This window comes from Rhinatrema bivittatum, chromosome 2, assembly GCF_901001135.1.
Source record: "Rhinatrema bivittatum chromosome 2, aRhiBiv1.1, whole genome shotgun sequence".
NCBI classification, from domain to species: domain Eukaryota; kingdom Metazoa; phylum Chordata; class Amphibia; order Gymnophiona; family Rhinatrematidae; genus Rhinatrema; species Rhinatrema bivittatum.
In genome coordinates this window covers 222,568,962-222,581,573 of record NC_042616.1, presented here as the reverse complement: position 1 = coordinate 222,581,573, position 12,612 = coordinate 222,568,962, and the positions used below count along the sequence as shown (strand labels likewise).

Sequence of the window (12,612 nt, the reverse complement as noted above, 5' to 3'; positions counted from 1 at the left end):
GTGGATAAAGGTGAACCTGTAGATGTAGTGTACTTGGATTTTCAGAAGGCATTTGACAAAGTTCCTCATGAGAGGCTTCTAGGAAAAATGAAAAGTCATGGGATAGGTGGCGATGTCCTTTCGTGGATTACAAACTGGGTAAAAGACAGGAAGCAGAGAGTAGGATTAAATGGACAATTTTCTCAGTGTAAGGAAGTGGGTAGTGGAGTGCCTCAGGTATCTTTATTGGGACCCTTACTTTTCAATATATTTATAAATGATTTGGAAAGAAATACGACAAGTGAGGTAATCAAATTTGCAGATGATACAAAATTGTTCAGAGTAGTTAAATCACAAGCAGATTGTGATAAATTGCAGGAAGACCTTGTGAGGTTGGAAAATTGGGCATCAAAATGGCAGATGAAATTTAATGTGGACAAGTGCGAGGTGATGCATATAGGGAAAAATAAGCCATGCTATAGCTACACAATGTTAGGTTCCATATTAGGTGCTATTACCCAAGAAAGAGATCTAGGCATCATAGTGGATAACACATTGAAATCATTGGTTCAGTGTGCTGCGGCAGTCAAAAAAGCAAACAGAATGTTGGGAATTATTGGAAAGGGAATGGTGAATAAAACGGAAAATGTCATAATGCCTCTGTATCGCTCCATGGTGAGACCGCACCTTGAATACTGTGTACAATTCTGGTCGCCGCATCTCAAAAAAGATATAATTGCGATGTAGAAGGTACAGAGAAGGGTGACCAAAATGATAAAGGGAATGGAACAGCTCCCCTATGAGGAAAGACTAAAGAGGTTAGGACTTTTCAGCTTGGAGAAGAGATGGCTGAGGGGGGATATGATAGAGGTGTTTAAAATCATGAGAGGTCTAGAACGGGTAGATGTGAATCGGTTATTTAATCTTTCGGATAATAGAAAAACTAGGGGGCACTCCATGAAGTTAGCATGTGGCACATTTAAAACTAATCGGAGAAAGTTCTTTTTCACTCAACGCACAATTAAACTCTGGAATTTGTTATGGTTAGTGGTTAGTGCAGTTAGTATAGCTGTGTTTAAAAAAGGATTGGATAAGTTCTTGGAGGAGAAGTCCATTGCCTGCTATTAATTAAGTTGACTTAGATAATAATCACCGCTATTACTAGCAAAGGTAACATGGAATAGACTTAGTTTTTGGGTACTTGCCAGGTTCTTATGGCCTGGATTGGCCACTGTTGGAAACAGGGTGCTGGGCTTGATGGACCCTTGGTCTGACCCATTATGGCATGTTCTTATGTTCTTATACCTAAGAAACCTAAGCATCTTTCTCTTTGCACTGCCTGTCATATTCAGGCATCTCAGCCAGGAGTGCCTGCTAACTTGTGCCAGCGCTGTTTGGAGGCTCAGCGAGAATTATCTTACTCTGATTTCACTAAGCCTGATTCATCCCAGCCGATGTAGGTCTGGATAGAGATGAATCAGGGGGTACCTGATTTTGGAACTCCCCTAACTGGTTCATCAGCAGGGGATGATGGCTCAGTGAGTATGCCTCAGGTACCTCCTGGTATGGATACTTCTACATTTTCATGGGTAGAATTTTTCCAGAGATTGCAATCTTTTCATAAGATGCAGACCTCAGCCCTGTCCAATATGCCCAAGGCAGAGTCACAAGTAGGAACCTTGCCTGGACCTGATGTTAAGTGCAGGAGTACTCCTAGAATGGCAACAGAACTGCTCAATAGAGATCCAGATGGTAAAGATGATGACGTCCCCCTAAACCAGATAGCTGCAATTGTGCAACAGTTTTTCTCTTTTGAGGATGGTGAAATTCCTCCTGGACTAGAACCATTTAAGACTATGTTATGCTTCTTTCATAGAGATGAACTGCCAGCTCTGATTTCCCAGACCTTGAAAATACTTTGGATTCCTGGGTCAGATTCCATGTCTGAGCCAAAGAAAAATCCCATTTTGATTTCCTTGCGTAAAGCCTCTTGTTTTTTCCCTGTGATAGCGGCCATTCAAGAATTGATTGATCTTGAGTGAGACACCCCAGAGGCTAGTTTCAAAGGGATTCAGGTTTAAAAGGCCTGTACCCTCTGGATCCAATGGTAAGAGAGTTTACGTTTTCCAAAAGTAGATGCACTTGTGTATGCGGTCTCCAAGCGGACCACTATTCCTGTGGAAGGAGGAGCGGCCTTGAAGGATAGTCATGACAAAAGGATTCAGACTAACTTTAAGAAAGCATTTGAAGCAGTGTCAATGACCTTGCAAATCGCTTCTTGTTGTTCCTTGGTGGCTCACTCTTGTTTGCTTCTCTCCCAAGACATCGATGATTCTGTGGTGAACTCCAGGGTAAATATAGAACCAGCTGCTGCCTTCTAGGCAGATGCAGGTTGTGATTTGGTCGCACTTTGGCCAGAGGGGTGGCTTTGATAGTAGCGGCCAGGCATCAGTTATGGCTGAGAAATTGGTCGTCCAATGTGACCTCCAAGACTAACCTCACCAAATTGCACTTTAAAGGCTCACTTTTATTTGGGAGCGAGTTGGAGAAACTGGCCAGTAAATGGGGCGAATAATGAGTTCCTTGTTTACCAGAGGATAAGAAGAAGATGCCGCGCTCCTTTAACATGAGAGGTCGTGCTAGAGGATCCAAACGTTTTCGACCCTATAATGGCGCGACCTTTCAGAGGACTCGACCCCTTGGTAGGTATCAGTCTTTTCATCCCAAACAACTCAGAAGGGGCTCAGGATCGGGTAGTGGAACCTCCAGTTCTTCACAATGAAGGTTTGCCGACCCATCCTTGGGAACAGGAGATAAGAACATAAGAAATTGCCATGTTGGGTCAGACCAAGGGTCCATCAAGCCCAGCATCCTGTTTCCAACAGAGACCAAACCAGGCCACAAGAACCTGGCAATTACCCAAACACTAAGAAGATCCCATGCTACTGATGCAATTAATAGCAGTGGCTATTCCCTAAGTAAACTTGATTAATAGCAGTTAATGGACTTCTCCTCCAAGAACTTATCCAAACCTTTTTTGAGCCCAGCTACACTAACTGCACTAACCACATCCTCTGGCAACAAATTCCAGAGCTTTATTGTGCGTTGAGTGAAAAAGAATTTTCTCCAATTAGTCTTAAATGTGCTACTTGCTAACTTCATGGAATGCACCCTAGTCCTTCTATTATTCAAAAGTGTATATAACCGAGTCACATCTACTCGTTCAAGACCTCTCATGATCTTAAAGACCTCTATCATATCCCCCCTCAGCCGTCTCTTCTCCAAGCTGAACAGCCCTAATCTTTTCAGCCTTTCCTCATAGGGAAGCTGTTCCATCCCCTTTATCATTTTGGTTGCCCTTCTCTGTACCTTCTCCATCACAACTATATCTTTTTTGAGATGCGGCGACCAGAATTGTACACAGTATTCAAGGTGTGGTCTCACCATGGAGCGATATAGAGGCATTATGACATTTTCCGTTTTATTAACCATTCCCTTCCTAATAATTCCTAACATTCTGTTTGCTTTTTTGACTGCTGCAGCACACTGAGCTGACGATTTTAAAGTATTATCCACTATGATGCCTAGATCTTTTTCCTGGGTGGTAGCTCCTAATATGGAACCTAACAACGTGTAACTACAGCAAGGGTTATTTTTCCCTATATGCAACACCTTGCACTTGTCCACATTAAATTTCATCTGCCATTTGGATGCCCAATCTTCAAGTCTTGCAAGGTCCTCCTGCAATGTATCACAGTCTGCTTGTGATTTAACTACTCTGAATAATTTTGTATCATCTGCAAATTTGATAACCTCACTCATTGTATTTCTTTCCAGATCATTTATATATATATTGAAAAGCACTGGTCCAAGTACAGATCCCTGAGGCACTCTTCTATCAGAGGTGGGTCGAGATCACATCGTATCAATGGGTCTTGGAGGTGATACGAGAAGGATATGTGCTGGAGTTTCGCAGTGTTCCTAGGGACGTGTTCATGGAGTCTCCCCGGCCCTCCCCGCAGAAGAAGCAGGCACTGGTACCCAAACATTAGATAGATCACAAGCTACTATTGGTTATTAATTACTGTAATAACAGTTTCTGGATTCAATCGCTAGGAATTTATCCAAACCTTTTTTAAACCCAGTAACACTAACTGCTGAAATCACATCCCCTGGCAGTGAATTCCAGAGTTTAACTATGTGCTGAGTGAAAAAGAATTTTCTTCGATTTGTTTTAAATGAGCTACTTGCTAACTTCATGGATTGCCCCCTGGTCCTTCTATTATCTGAGAGAGTAAATAACCGATTTACATTAACTTGTTCACGTCCTTTCATGATTTTATAGACTTTTATCATATCCCCCCTTAGTCATCTCTTCACCAAAATGAACAGTCCTAACTTTTTTAGCCTTTCCTCAAAGGGCAGCCGTTCCATGCCCCAAATCATTATGGTCACCCTTCTCTGCACTTTCTCCAGTGTAGCTATATCCTTTTTGAGATGCGGTGACCAGAACTGCACACACTATCCAAGGTGTGGTTTTACCATGGAGCGATACAGAGGCATTATGACATCCTCCGTTTTATTTTCCATTCCCTTCCTAATAATTCCTAATATTCTGTTTGCTTTTTTGATCGCCTCAGCACACTGGGCCGACGATTTCAATGTATTATCCACTATGACGCCTAGATCTCTTTCCTGGGTGGTAACTCCTAAGATAGAACCTAACATTGTGTAACTAAGCAAGGGTTATTTTTCCCTATATGCATCACTTTGCACTTGTCCACGTTAAACTTCATCTGCCATTTGGAAGCCCAATCTTCCAGTCTCACAAGGTCCTCTTGCAATTCCTCACAATCCACTTGAGAATTAACTATTCTGCATAATTTTGTGTCATCCGCAAATTTGATCACCTCACTCGTTGTACCCCCTTCCAGATCATTTATAAATATATAAAGCACCGGTCCAAGTACAAATCCCTGAGGCACTCCACTGTTTACCTTTTTCCATTGTGAAAACTGACCAATTAATCCTACTGTCTGTTTCCTGTCTTTTAACCAACTTGCAATCCACAAAAGGACATTGCCTCCCATCCCATGACTTTTTAGTTTCTTAGAAGCCTCTCATGTGGGACTTTGTTGAATGCCTTCTGGAAATCCAAATATACCACATCTACTGATTCACCTTTGTCCACATGTTTATTCACCCCTTCAAAAAAATGTAGGAGATTTGTGAGGCAAAGCTTGACTAGTGCCTGATCTACCACTCTCTTCACCCAGTGGAGATTTGAGGCACCACCACAGAGGCTGCAGCTATGTAAAGTGAAGGGCTTATCTGGGATTTGAATCCAGGACCTCTTGCACCCAAAGTTAGAATCATATTCCTAGTCCAATGAGCCACCAGGTGCTTCTTCACCTCTCAGAGATAGCTGATTAAAGATGCGCTTTTAAACCTTTGTGCCACCTTAGGGCGTATTTGGATGACTAGCTGTTTCAAGCCAAATCGCTGGAAGAGAGCCACCTGGTGACTCACAAGGTGATTTCCCTGTTGCAGGAGCTCAGCTGGGTGGTGAACCTGGCCAAGAGCAGCTTTCAGCCTGCTCAGTCTTTGGAATACCTCAAGGATCGATTTGACATGAAGCAGGGCAAGATTTTCCTGCTGGAAGCTCAAATTCAGAAGTTGCTGACACAGTTCCGCCTCTTGATGAACACTTTGTGCCCGACCATATGGTCCTACCTGCAAGTACTTGGCTTAATGGCAGCAACCCTGGAAGTGATACACGGGCGAGGCACATATGCGTCCTCTTCAGTGCACCCTGCTGTCTCAGTGGAACCCGCAGTCTCAGGATTATTCAATTTGGCTTCCACCTGCTGATGAAGGTCTCCTCCCAAATGCAGTGGTGGCTGCAGATGAATTATCTAAAGAAGGGAGTTTACCTAGCACCACCGGTCTGGCTAGTACTGAAAACAGATGCGAGCCTCCTTGGTTGGGGAGCTCACTGTCGGGAGCTGACGGTCCAAGGGTCCTAGAATGCAGAAGAGTTTCTCTGGAATATCAATCGACTGGAAGCCAGGGTAGTCCGAGTGGCATGTTTGCGGTTCAGCGACAGGCTGCAGGAGTGATCAGTCCGGATAATGTCAGACAATGCAATTACTGTGGCTTATATCAATTGGTAGGGGGGAACCAAGATCCAGCAAGTGTCACAGGAAATAGATCAACTTATGGAATGGGCAGAAGGGCATCTCCAGATGATCTCAGCCTTGCACATAGCAGGAAAAGACAATGGAAGAACAGACTTTCTCAGCAGGGAGAGTCTGGACCCAGGAGAATGGGCATTGTCTGATGAGGCATTTCAGCTGATTCTGGATCGCTGGGGTCTCCTGTTCCTAGATCTGCTGGCAACTTCTTGCAATGTGAAAGTTCTGCAATTCTCAGTCGTAGGAGAGATCCAAAGTCCTTGGGGATCGATATCTTGGTGCAGGAGTGGCCGGAAGACAAGTTACTGTATGCCTTTCCTCGGCCTGTGTTAGACAGAATAGTCCAAAGGATCGAGCACCACAGAGGAATGGTGCTCTTGGTTGCTCCAGTTTGGCCCAGGAGACCGTGGTCGACTTCCAGCATACAGGGATCTGTTGCAGCAGGGTCCTGTTCTTCACGAACATCCGACTCGATTTTGTCTTACAGTATGGCCCTTGAAAGGGCTCGCTTGATGAAGCATGGACACTCGGTGGCAGTGATTTCCACCTTGCTAAGAACTAGAAAGTTCTCCACTTCCTTGGCCCATGTGCGAGTTTGGTGAGTGTTTGAGGCCTGGTGTGAAGATCGAGGTACTCTTCCTTGTTCAATTAAGATCCTGCTCATTTTGGAATTTTTGTAGGAAGGCTTGAATAAAGGCTTGGCTCTCAATTCCTTAAAGATACAAGTAGCGGTTCTTGCCTATTTCAGGGGTCAAGTGAATGGTGGTTCCTTGTCGGCTCATCTTGATGTGGCCTGTTTCTTGAAAGGAGTGAAATATCTTTGTCCTCCTTTGCGGTTTCTGGTACCCTTATGGACTCTTAATTTGGTGTTGGAATTTTTAGCGGGCCCTACGTTTAGGCAGATGTATAACCTGTCCTTGTGGTTGCTGACCTTGAAAGCAGTATTTCTTGTGGCAATTTGTTCTATGCTTAGATTTTCTGAGCTGCAGGCTTTGTTTTGCCAGGAGCCATTCCTCCGGGTGACTCCAGGGACAGTACAACTGCGTACAGTTCCTTCTTTTTTACCGAAGACAGTCACTGGCTTTCACTTGAATCAGTCCATCTCCCTGCTATCTCTGGATAGAGAGAGAGATGTAGAGAACTTTCGTCTGTTGTGACCCTTGGATGTCAAGAGGCATATTGTCAGGTATCCTTACGGAAGACGGATCGCCTGTTTGCCCTTCATGGTGGTACTAGGCAGGGAGAGCCAGCCTCGCGGGCTACAATAGCTCACTGGATTAAGGAGGTAGTCACGGCTGCATACGTTGATGCTGGGAAGCTGTTACCTAGTCAGGTCAGGGCTCATTCCACTAGGGCTCAGGCAGTGTCATAGGCAGAAGTGAAATTGTCTCCCGTTGACATTTGCCGAGCTGCGACATGGTCCTCTTTACACACTTTTTCCAGGTATTATCGTCTGGATGTGCAGGCCCAGGAGGATGCAGCCTTTGCACGTGCGGTTTTGACTGGACCGAGGGCAGCCTCCCGCCCTATTCGGGAGTAGCTTTGGTACATCCCACTTGTTCTGGAGTCATCTGATTAGACGCTAAGAAATGAGAAATTACTACTTACTTGAAAATTTCCTTTTCTTTAGGACAGTCAGATGAATCCAGCTTCCCTCCCTTGGCTACCGAATGATTGTATTGTGGTCCTCCTGCATGGCCATGTGTTACAGGGATTACTGGTAAGTGTTAGTCCAGTCCCTAGACTAGTGTTAATACATGCTTGCCTAAGTTCAGTGTTGCTTGTTGGCCGAGTTTTGAAATGGTTATCTGTCTTTAATCGTTTTGTTAGTCTGTCCACAGTTACTTTTGAAGAAAATACTGGCAGGCTGATATCGCTGCAGGAGTATATATACTATAACGTCAGTTTGCTCCGTCTCCAAAGGCTGGTAGAGGTGCATAACCCACTTGTTCTGGATTCATCTGACTGTCCTAAAGAAAGGGAAATTATCAGGTAAGTAGTAATTTCTCATTTTTATTACCTGCAAACGCAGTGCACATAGGGTTGTTACCTGCACATATTGACTTCTGCTCTTTATCAGGTGTAAGTGAGAATAAAGCTCTTTATAGCCAAAAACTGACTGGGTTAGGGGTCTGGGTAAACTGGGGGAGTGCAGGCTGAAGATCCAGAGGGGTCTGGGTGACCTAGAGATAGACTGGGCAAACTGGTAGACTAATTGGTAAGACTGGGAATTTCCTTCACGTATGCATGTTATAAAATGTGCTCACTTGCACGTTTAAAAGTCAAGTCCTTAAGGAAAATATGCAAATTACATTTTCTCATGTAACTGATTAAAATTAGGAGCACACATACGCGCCTAGGCATATTTTACATAAAAATCACATGCACGTGCACAAATGATTTAAATTCTAGTGCATGTGTGCTCGCACCCATAATTGTGCGTATATGGGTGCACACACACACACACACACACACACACACACACACTTGTTTTAAAGTTATGGTCTAAGGTTGTAAAAAATATACATCATAGGAAAAAGGCCTATACAAACTTTGCTCATTGGCTGACAATGAAAAAATAGGCTTCTTCCTTTGATTTCAAAAACATTGAGCTTAGTATCTTTTTTCTTTTTTTTTTTTTTTGCCATTTCCTGGCATGTGATAGGTTTGCACGAGAAAAGGGTCAGATCCAACAAGACCAACCCCTCCTCTGCACCTTTCACATCCTCAAAATTTGGGATCACATAAAGGAGGCAGGCTCCAAGTTATATTAGTTGCAAACAGACATTAGTTTGTCTAGGTTCAGAAAATATAATTTGCAACTGGATATCTTATTGTTTAGTCACTGTTTGTGGACTACATGAAAAACATGGAGTAGGCGATTATAGATTTTTTTTTTGGTTATATTTTTGCAGCACCTATTTGCTTTGTAAAACAAATACAACCAGGAAACACTGGAGCTGTCCCAGTGGCGCAGGCTATAGAATGTGAAGGGTGTGCATGTGCATCCCTTCAGTTGCCACTCTCCCCTCTCCCTCATCCTTCTATCAGGGTTCGTCTAGTCCAAGCATACCTCAGAATTTGTGTGCTTAGGCCTCGGCAGGGAAGGAAGACAGCTGCCATCACCATGGCTGGTCAGGTGGCACAGTGACAGTGCTATGGGCTGCCTTGCGGAAGGTTTGATCCCCAAGTTGGACCTTCTGCTCTCCAGGTGGGCTAGGGTTGGGAATGGGGGACTGTGTGGAGGCAGTATTCACAGGTCCCAGGGGAGGGAGGTATGGTCATTACTTAAAGATTATACCTAGTTGCCAGATTCAGGGCCCATGATTGAATGGTTCTGCTAGGAGCCCTAGTGCATGGCCCTTTGCCCAAAACTGTAGCTGCAATGTCCAGACAAGGTAGATTGGGGGGAGGAGCACAGAATATAAATTAGGGGAAAACTCCTGGGTAGTTGTGAATGAAGGCTCATGGTCCAAGATCCCAGCCATGTTTCCGATTGAGCTGGAAGTTCAAAAAAGCAGAAGTTAAAAAGAAGAAGAAGAAGAAGAAAAATGGGGCTAGAAGGGACCTCTCCAGGCCTTCAGACTGGATCCACTCTACCTAAACAGATATGTGTCAAAACCTTCAGGGATGGAGGGTTCCACCACCTCTGTAGATAACTTGTTCCATTGCTGAAGGAAAGTCTAACCTAAATTTCTCCTGCTGCTGTTATTTAAGCCCATTACTTCTTATTCTATCCCCAGTAGAGATGGAAAATACTTATATCACCTCTCTTTAAGGGACTTATCTGTAGAAGCCTCACACTGCCCGGAGAATAATGCTGATAATTCGTCAGACTAATGAAGTCTGAATGCTGGTAATTGAGTAGGAGGTGTAATTCATACTGCAGCACGCCCGGAAGCAACGGGGCTGCCTGGAGCCTTGGATTCCTTGAAAGGTCCTCCACGGAGCGCTGTTAAACCTTCCCTCTTTGCGCCTCCCACTTCCCCCTCTGACACACGCTCTCTCTGTCTCTGATTTAGGTCCTATGGGTATTTGCGGTGTACGACCTACTGTTACATCGACTCCACACAGTGCCGGTACTTTACATGAAGAGGGACGGAAGGTGGGTGGCGTCCCACTCAGCGTTACAACAACACCACCACCAGGTGCTAGCGCAGAACCGACAAGACTGGGCAATATACCGACCTAGAGTATGTGTGAGAAAAAAAAAAATCTCCTCTTGCTGCTGATGGCTGTTTGAGATTTGTTTTAATTATGTCTAACTGGAAGAAACTAGGACCACTGCATCCTGTCTTAATAGAACATGCTGAACAGTGTTTGCCTGTACAACTTGTTTTACACGTGCCTGCGGGCCGAAAACAGTTCCTTATCAAAACTAAGAAAGGAAAAAGGAAATGCAACAGAACTAACTGGGAAACAGAATTTTACCGAACAGGAATATTGTGTGAACAAAACAATAATACCTCGACTTAGCACTGTTATACATTACAAAAGTGAATTCTTCCGATTTTTTTGTTATTGTTGTTGGTATTTAGATTTTCTCAGAGAAAGACGAAGCGTATCCTGGGTGCGGTGTTTACGGAGACTGTTTGATCTCTTACGACAATGTGAAATGTGTACGTACTGTAATTGTAGCCGCATGAGTTATAGGCTAGCTTCAAATGACATGCAACAGAATGGACAAAATCGCTCCCCAAGTTAATTCAGTTCATCCGGTGCACAAAATGCACAGCGAGGGTAGATCAAGGAAAAGAGCGGATAAATAATTGGAAGCGCTGATGAAGAAAACAAAAACTGGTGGCGAGTGGCATGGACAGGGGCCAGATCGGGATGATGAGTTGTCGTGTGGCATCGGCCTCATGTCTGAGACTGCTGGGATAAGACAGAACCACAAATGAAATGGTGGGGGGGAGGGTGACTGTAGAAGGGGGGAAATAGCATCTAAAGCGATTCATGTCGGTGCCAGGATGACTGCACGCTCTGCCATCACTGTTACTGGAAGCAACAGCATGATTACACGTAAAACCTTTCAGTGTTCCTGGAAAAAAAAAAAAAGGCAAAAACCTGTGCCGGGATCTGCATTGTGATGTTTGTGCTGGGACTTGCCCACTGGTTTATATGCAAAAACCAGAACTCGTTCCTTTTGCCTAACCTTGTCTTATATATTCCTCTTTTATCCACTTTATTTCCCCTTCGATTTTTCCTCTTCTTGCCTCCCTTCTGCCTTCTCTCTCTGTCTCTCCTCCTTACCCATTTGTATTTCCCTCCTTCATTTACAGTGAATATTTCTGACATGCCGTTCCTGTTAGTGTCCTGGCCCGCTAACCTGATAGTGTTCTTCCCAATCATATCCTGCTTGGTGCTCAGTCCCATTGAACACTGACTCCATTTTTATATCTGCATTGCAAATTCTTAAATTTCCATGTATGCTGAACAGCAGAAATGTATGCCAGTTCTCCTTTGATTTACATGCCACTTAAATAGACTCTGTCAGGTTTCACTTCGCGGAGGGGGAAAAACTGGAATAATTTGCTACTTCCAACAGCATTTTAAAGCAATTTTGCATTTGCTTGCTAACAGATAGGAAAGTGAGCATTTCTTAAGGAACTCTCAAGTGTATCCTGTGGCATTCTTCTAGGCGTCCGTAACTATACGTACAGCAAATGGTACGTGCAGTGATGTACAGGATCCGGGGTTACAAGGATTAATAAGGAATTCACTGGAAGGGAGGCCACATGCTGCTCCTGTTCAAGAAGAACAAATGAATATGCAAACTGCATGAAACACATGTGCCAGGATCAACATAGCCATGGGTTGTCCTATCTACCGATACTGCTATATCAGCTGAACAAGATGGATGTTATGGTATATTATTACATATGTGTATACAGATAATAAATATATATCTTTCTAAATCCAAGTGCTGATAGAAATCTGCTTTAATTGCATGCCCACAATACTGGAATTCAGAGATGAAAAAATAGACTGTTAATATTTATTACCAACTGTGACTCTTACCTATATTCTTTGCCCTGTTAAGAATGCCAGCCTGATTTGGTCTGCAGCCCAGATGTATCAGTTGAACTGTAGTGTACTAGCAGTTTCCTTCCAATTTTTGTATGCAGAACATTTAATAAATGATTTACCTTGTTTAGACTCCTCTCACTGTATGTACGAGCTCGTGTTTCACAAACATTTTTCTAACTGCTAAAACAGTTGCTTTATTGGAAAATGTTCCTGAAATTTAAACTGTGCTGGGCAGCTGTAAAAGCCACTTGGTTAATAACAACTATTGCCCCTTGAGCGAGGGGGAAACATTCTAAGCTGTCTCCCTGAATCTCAGACGCTGTTTAGGGGCCACAAAGGTATTATTTACGTAAAAGTTCCTCATGTTTGTCAGGCTCAGATACCACATGGCAGGCACAAGGCTGAGTTG

General features: G+C 43.8%; 1 protein-coding gene across 1 annotated transcript in view; it reads left to right on the top strand.

The window, feature by feature from the left end:
- COLQ (collagen like tail subunit of asymmetric acetylcholinesterase) overlaps nucleotides 1-12,326 on the top strand; it is a 193,976-nt gene extending 181,650 nt beyond the window's left edge. The window contains exon 17 of the mRNA XM_029589208.1: nucleotides 10,196-12,326. Within this exon, the coding sequence (XP_029445068.1) occupies nucleotides 10,196-10,265 (70 nt within the window). The 3' untranslated portion in view covers nucleotides 10,266-12,326. The remainder of the gene's footprint in view (nucleotides 1-10,195) is intronic.
- Nucleotides 12,327-12,612: the final 286 nt, after the last annotated feature.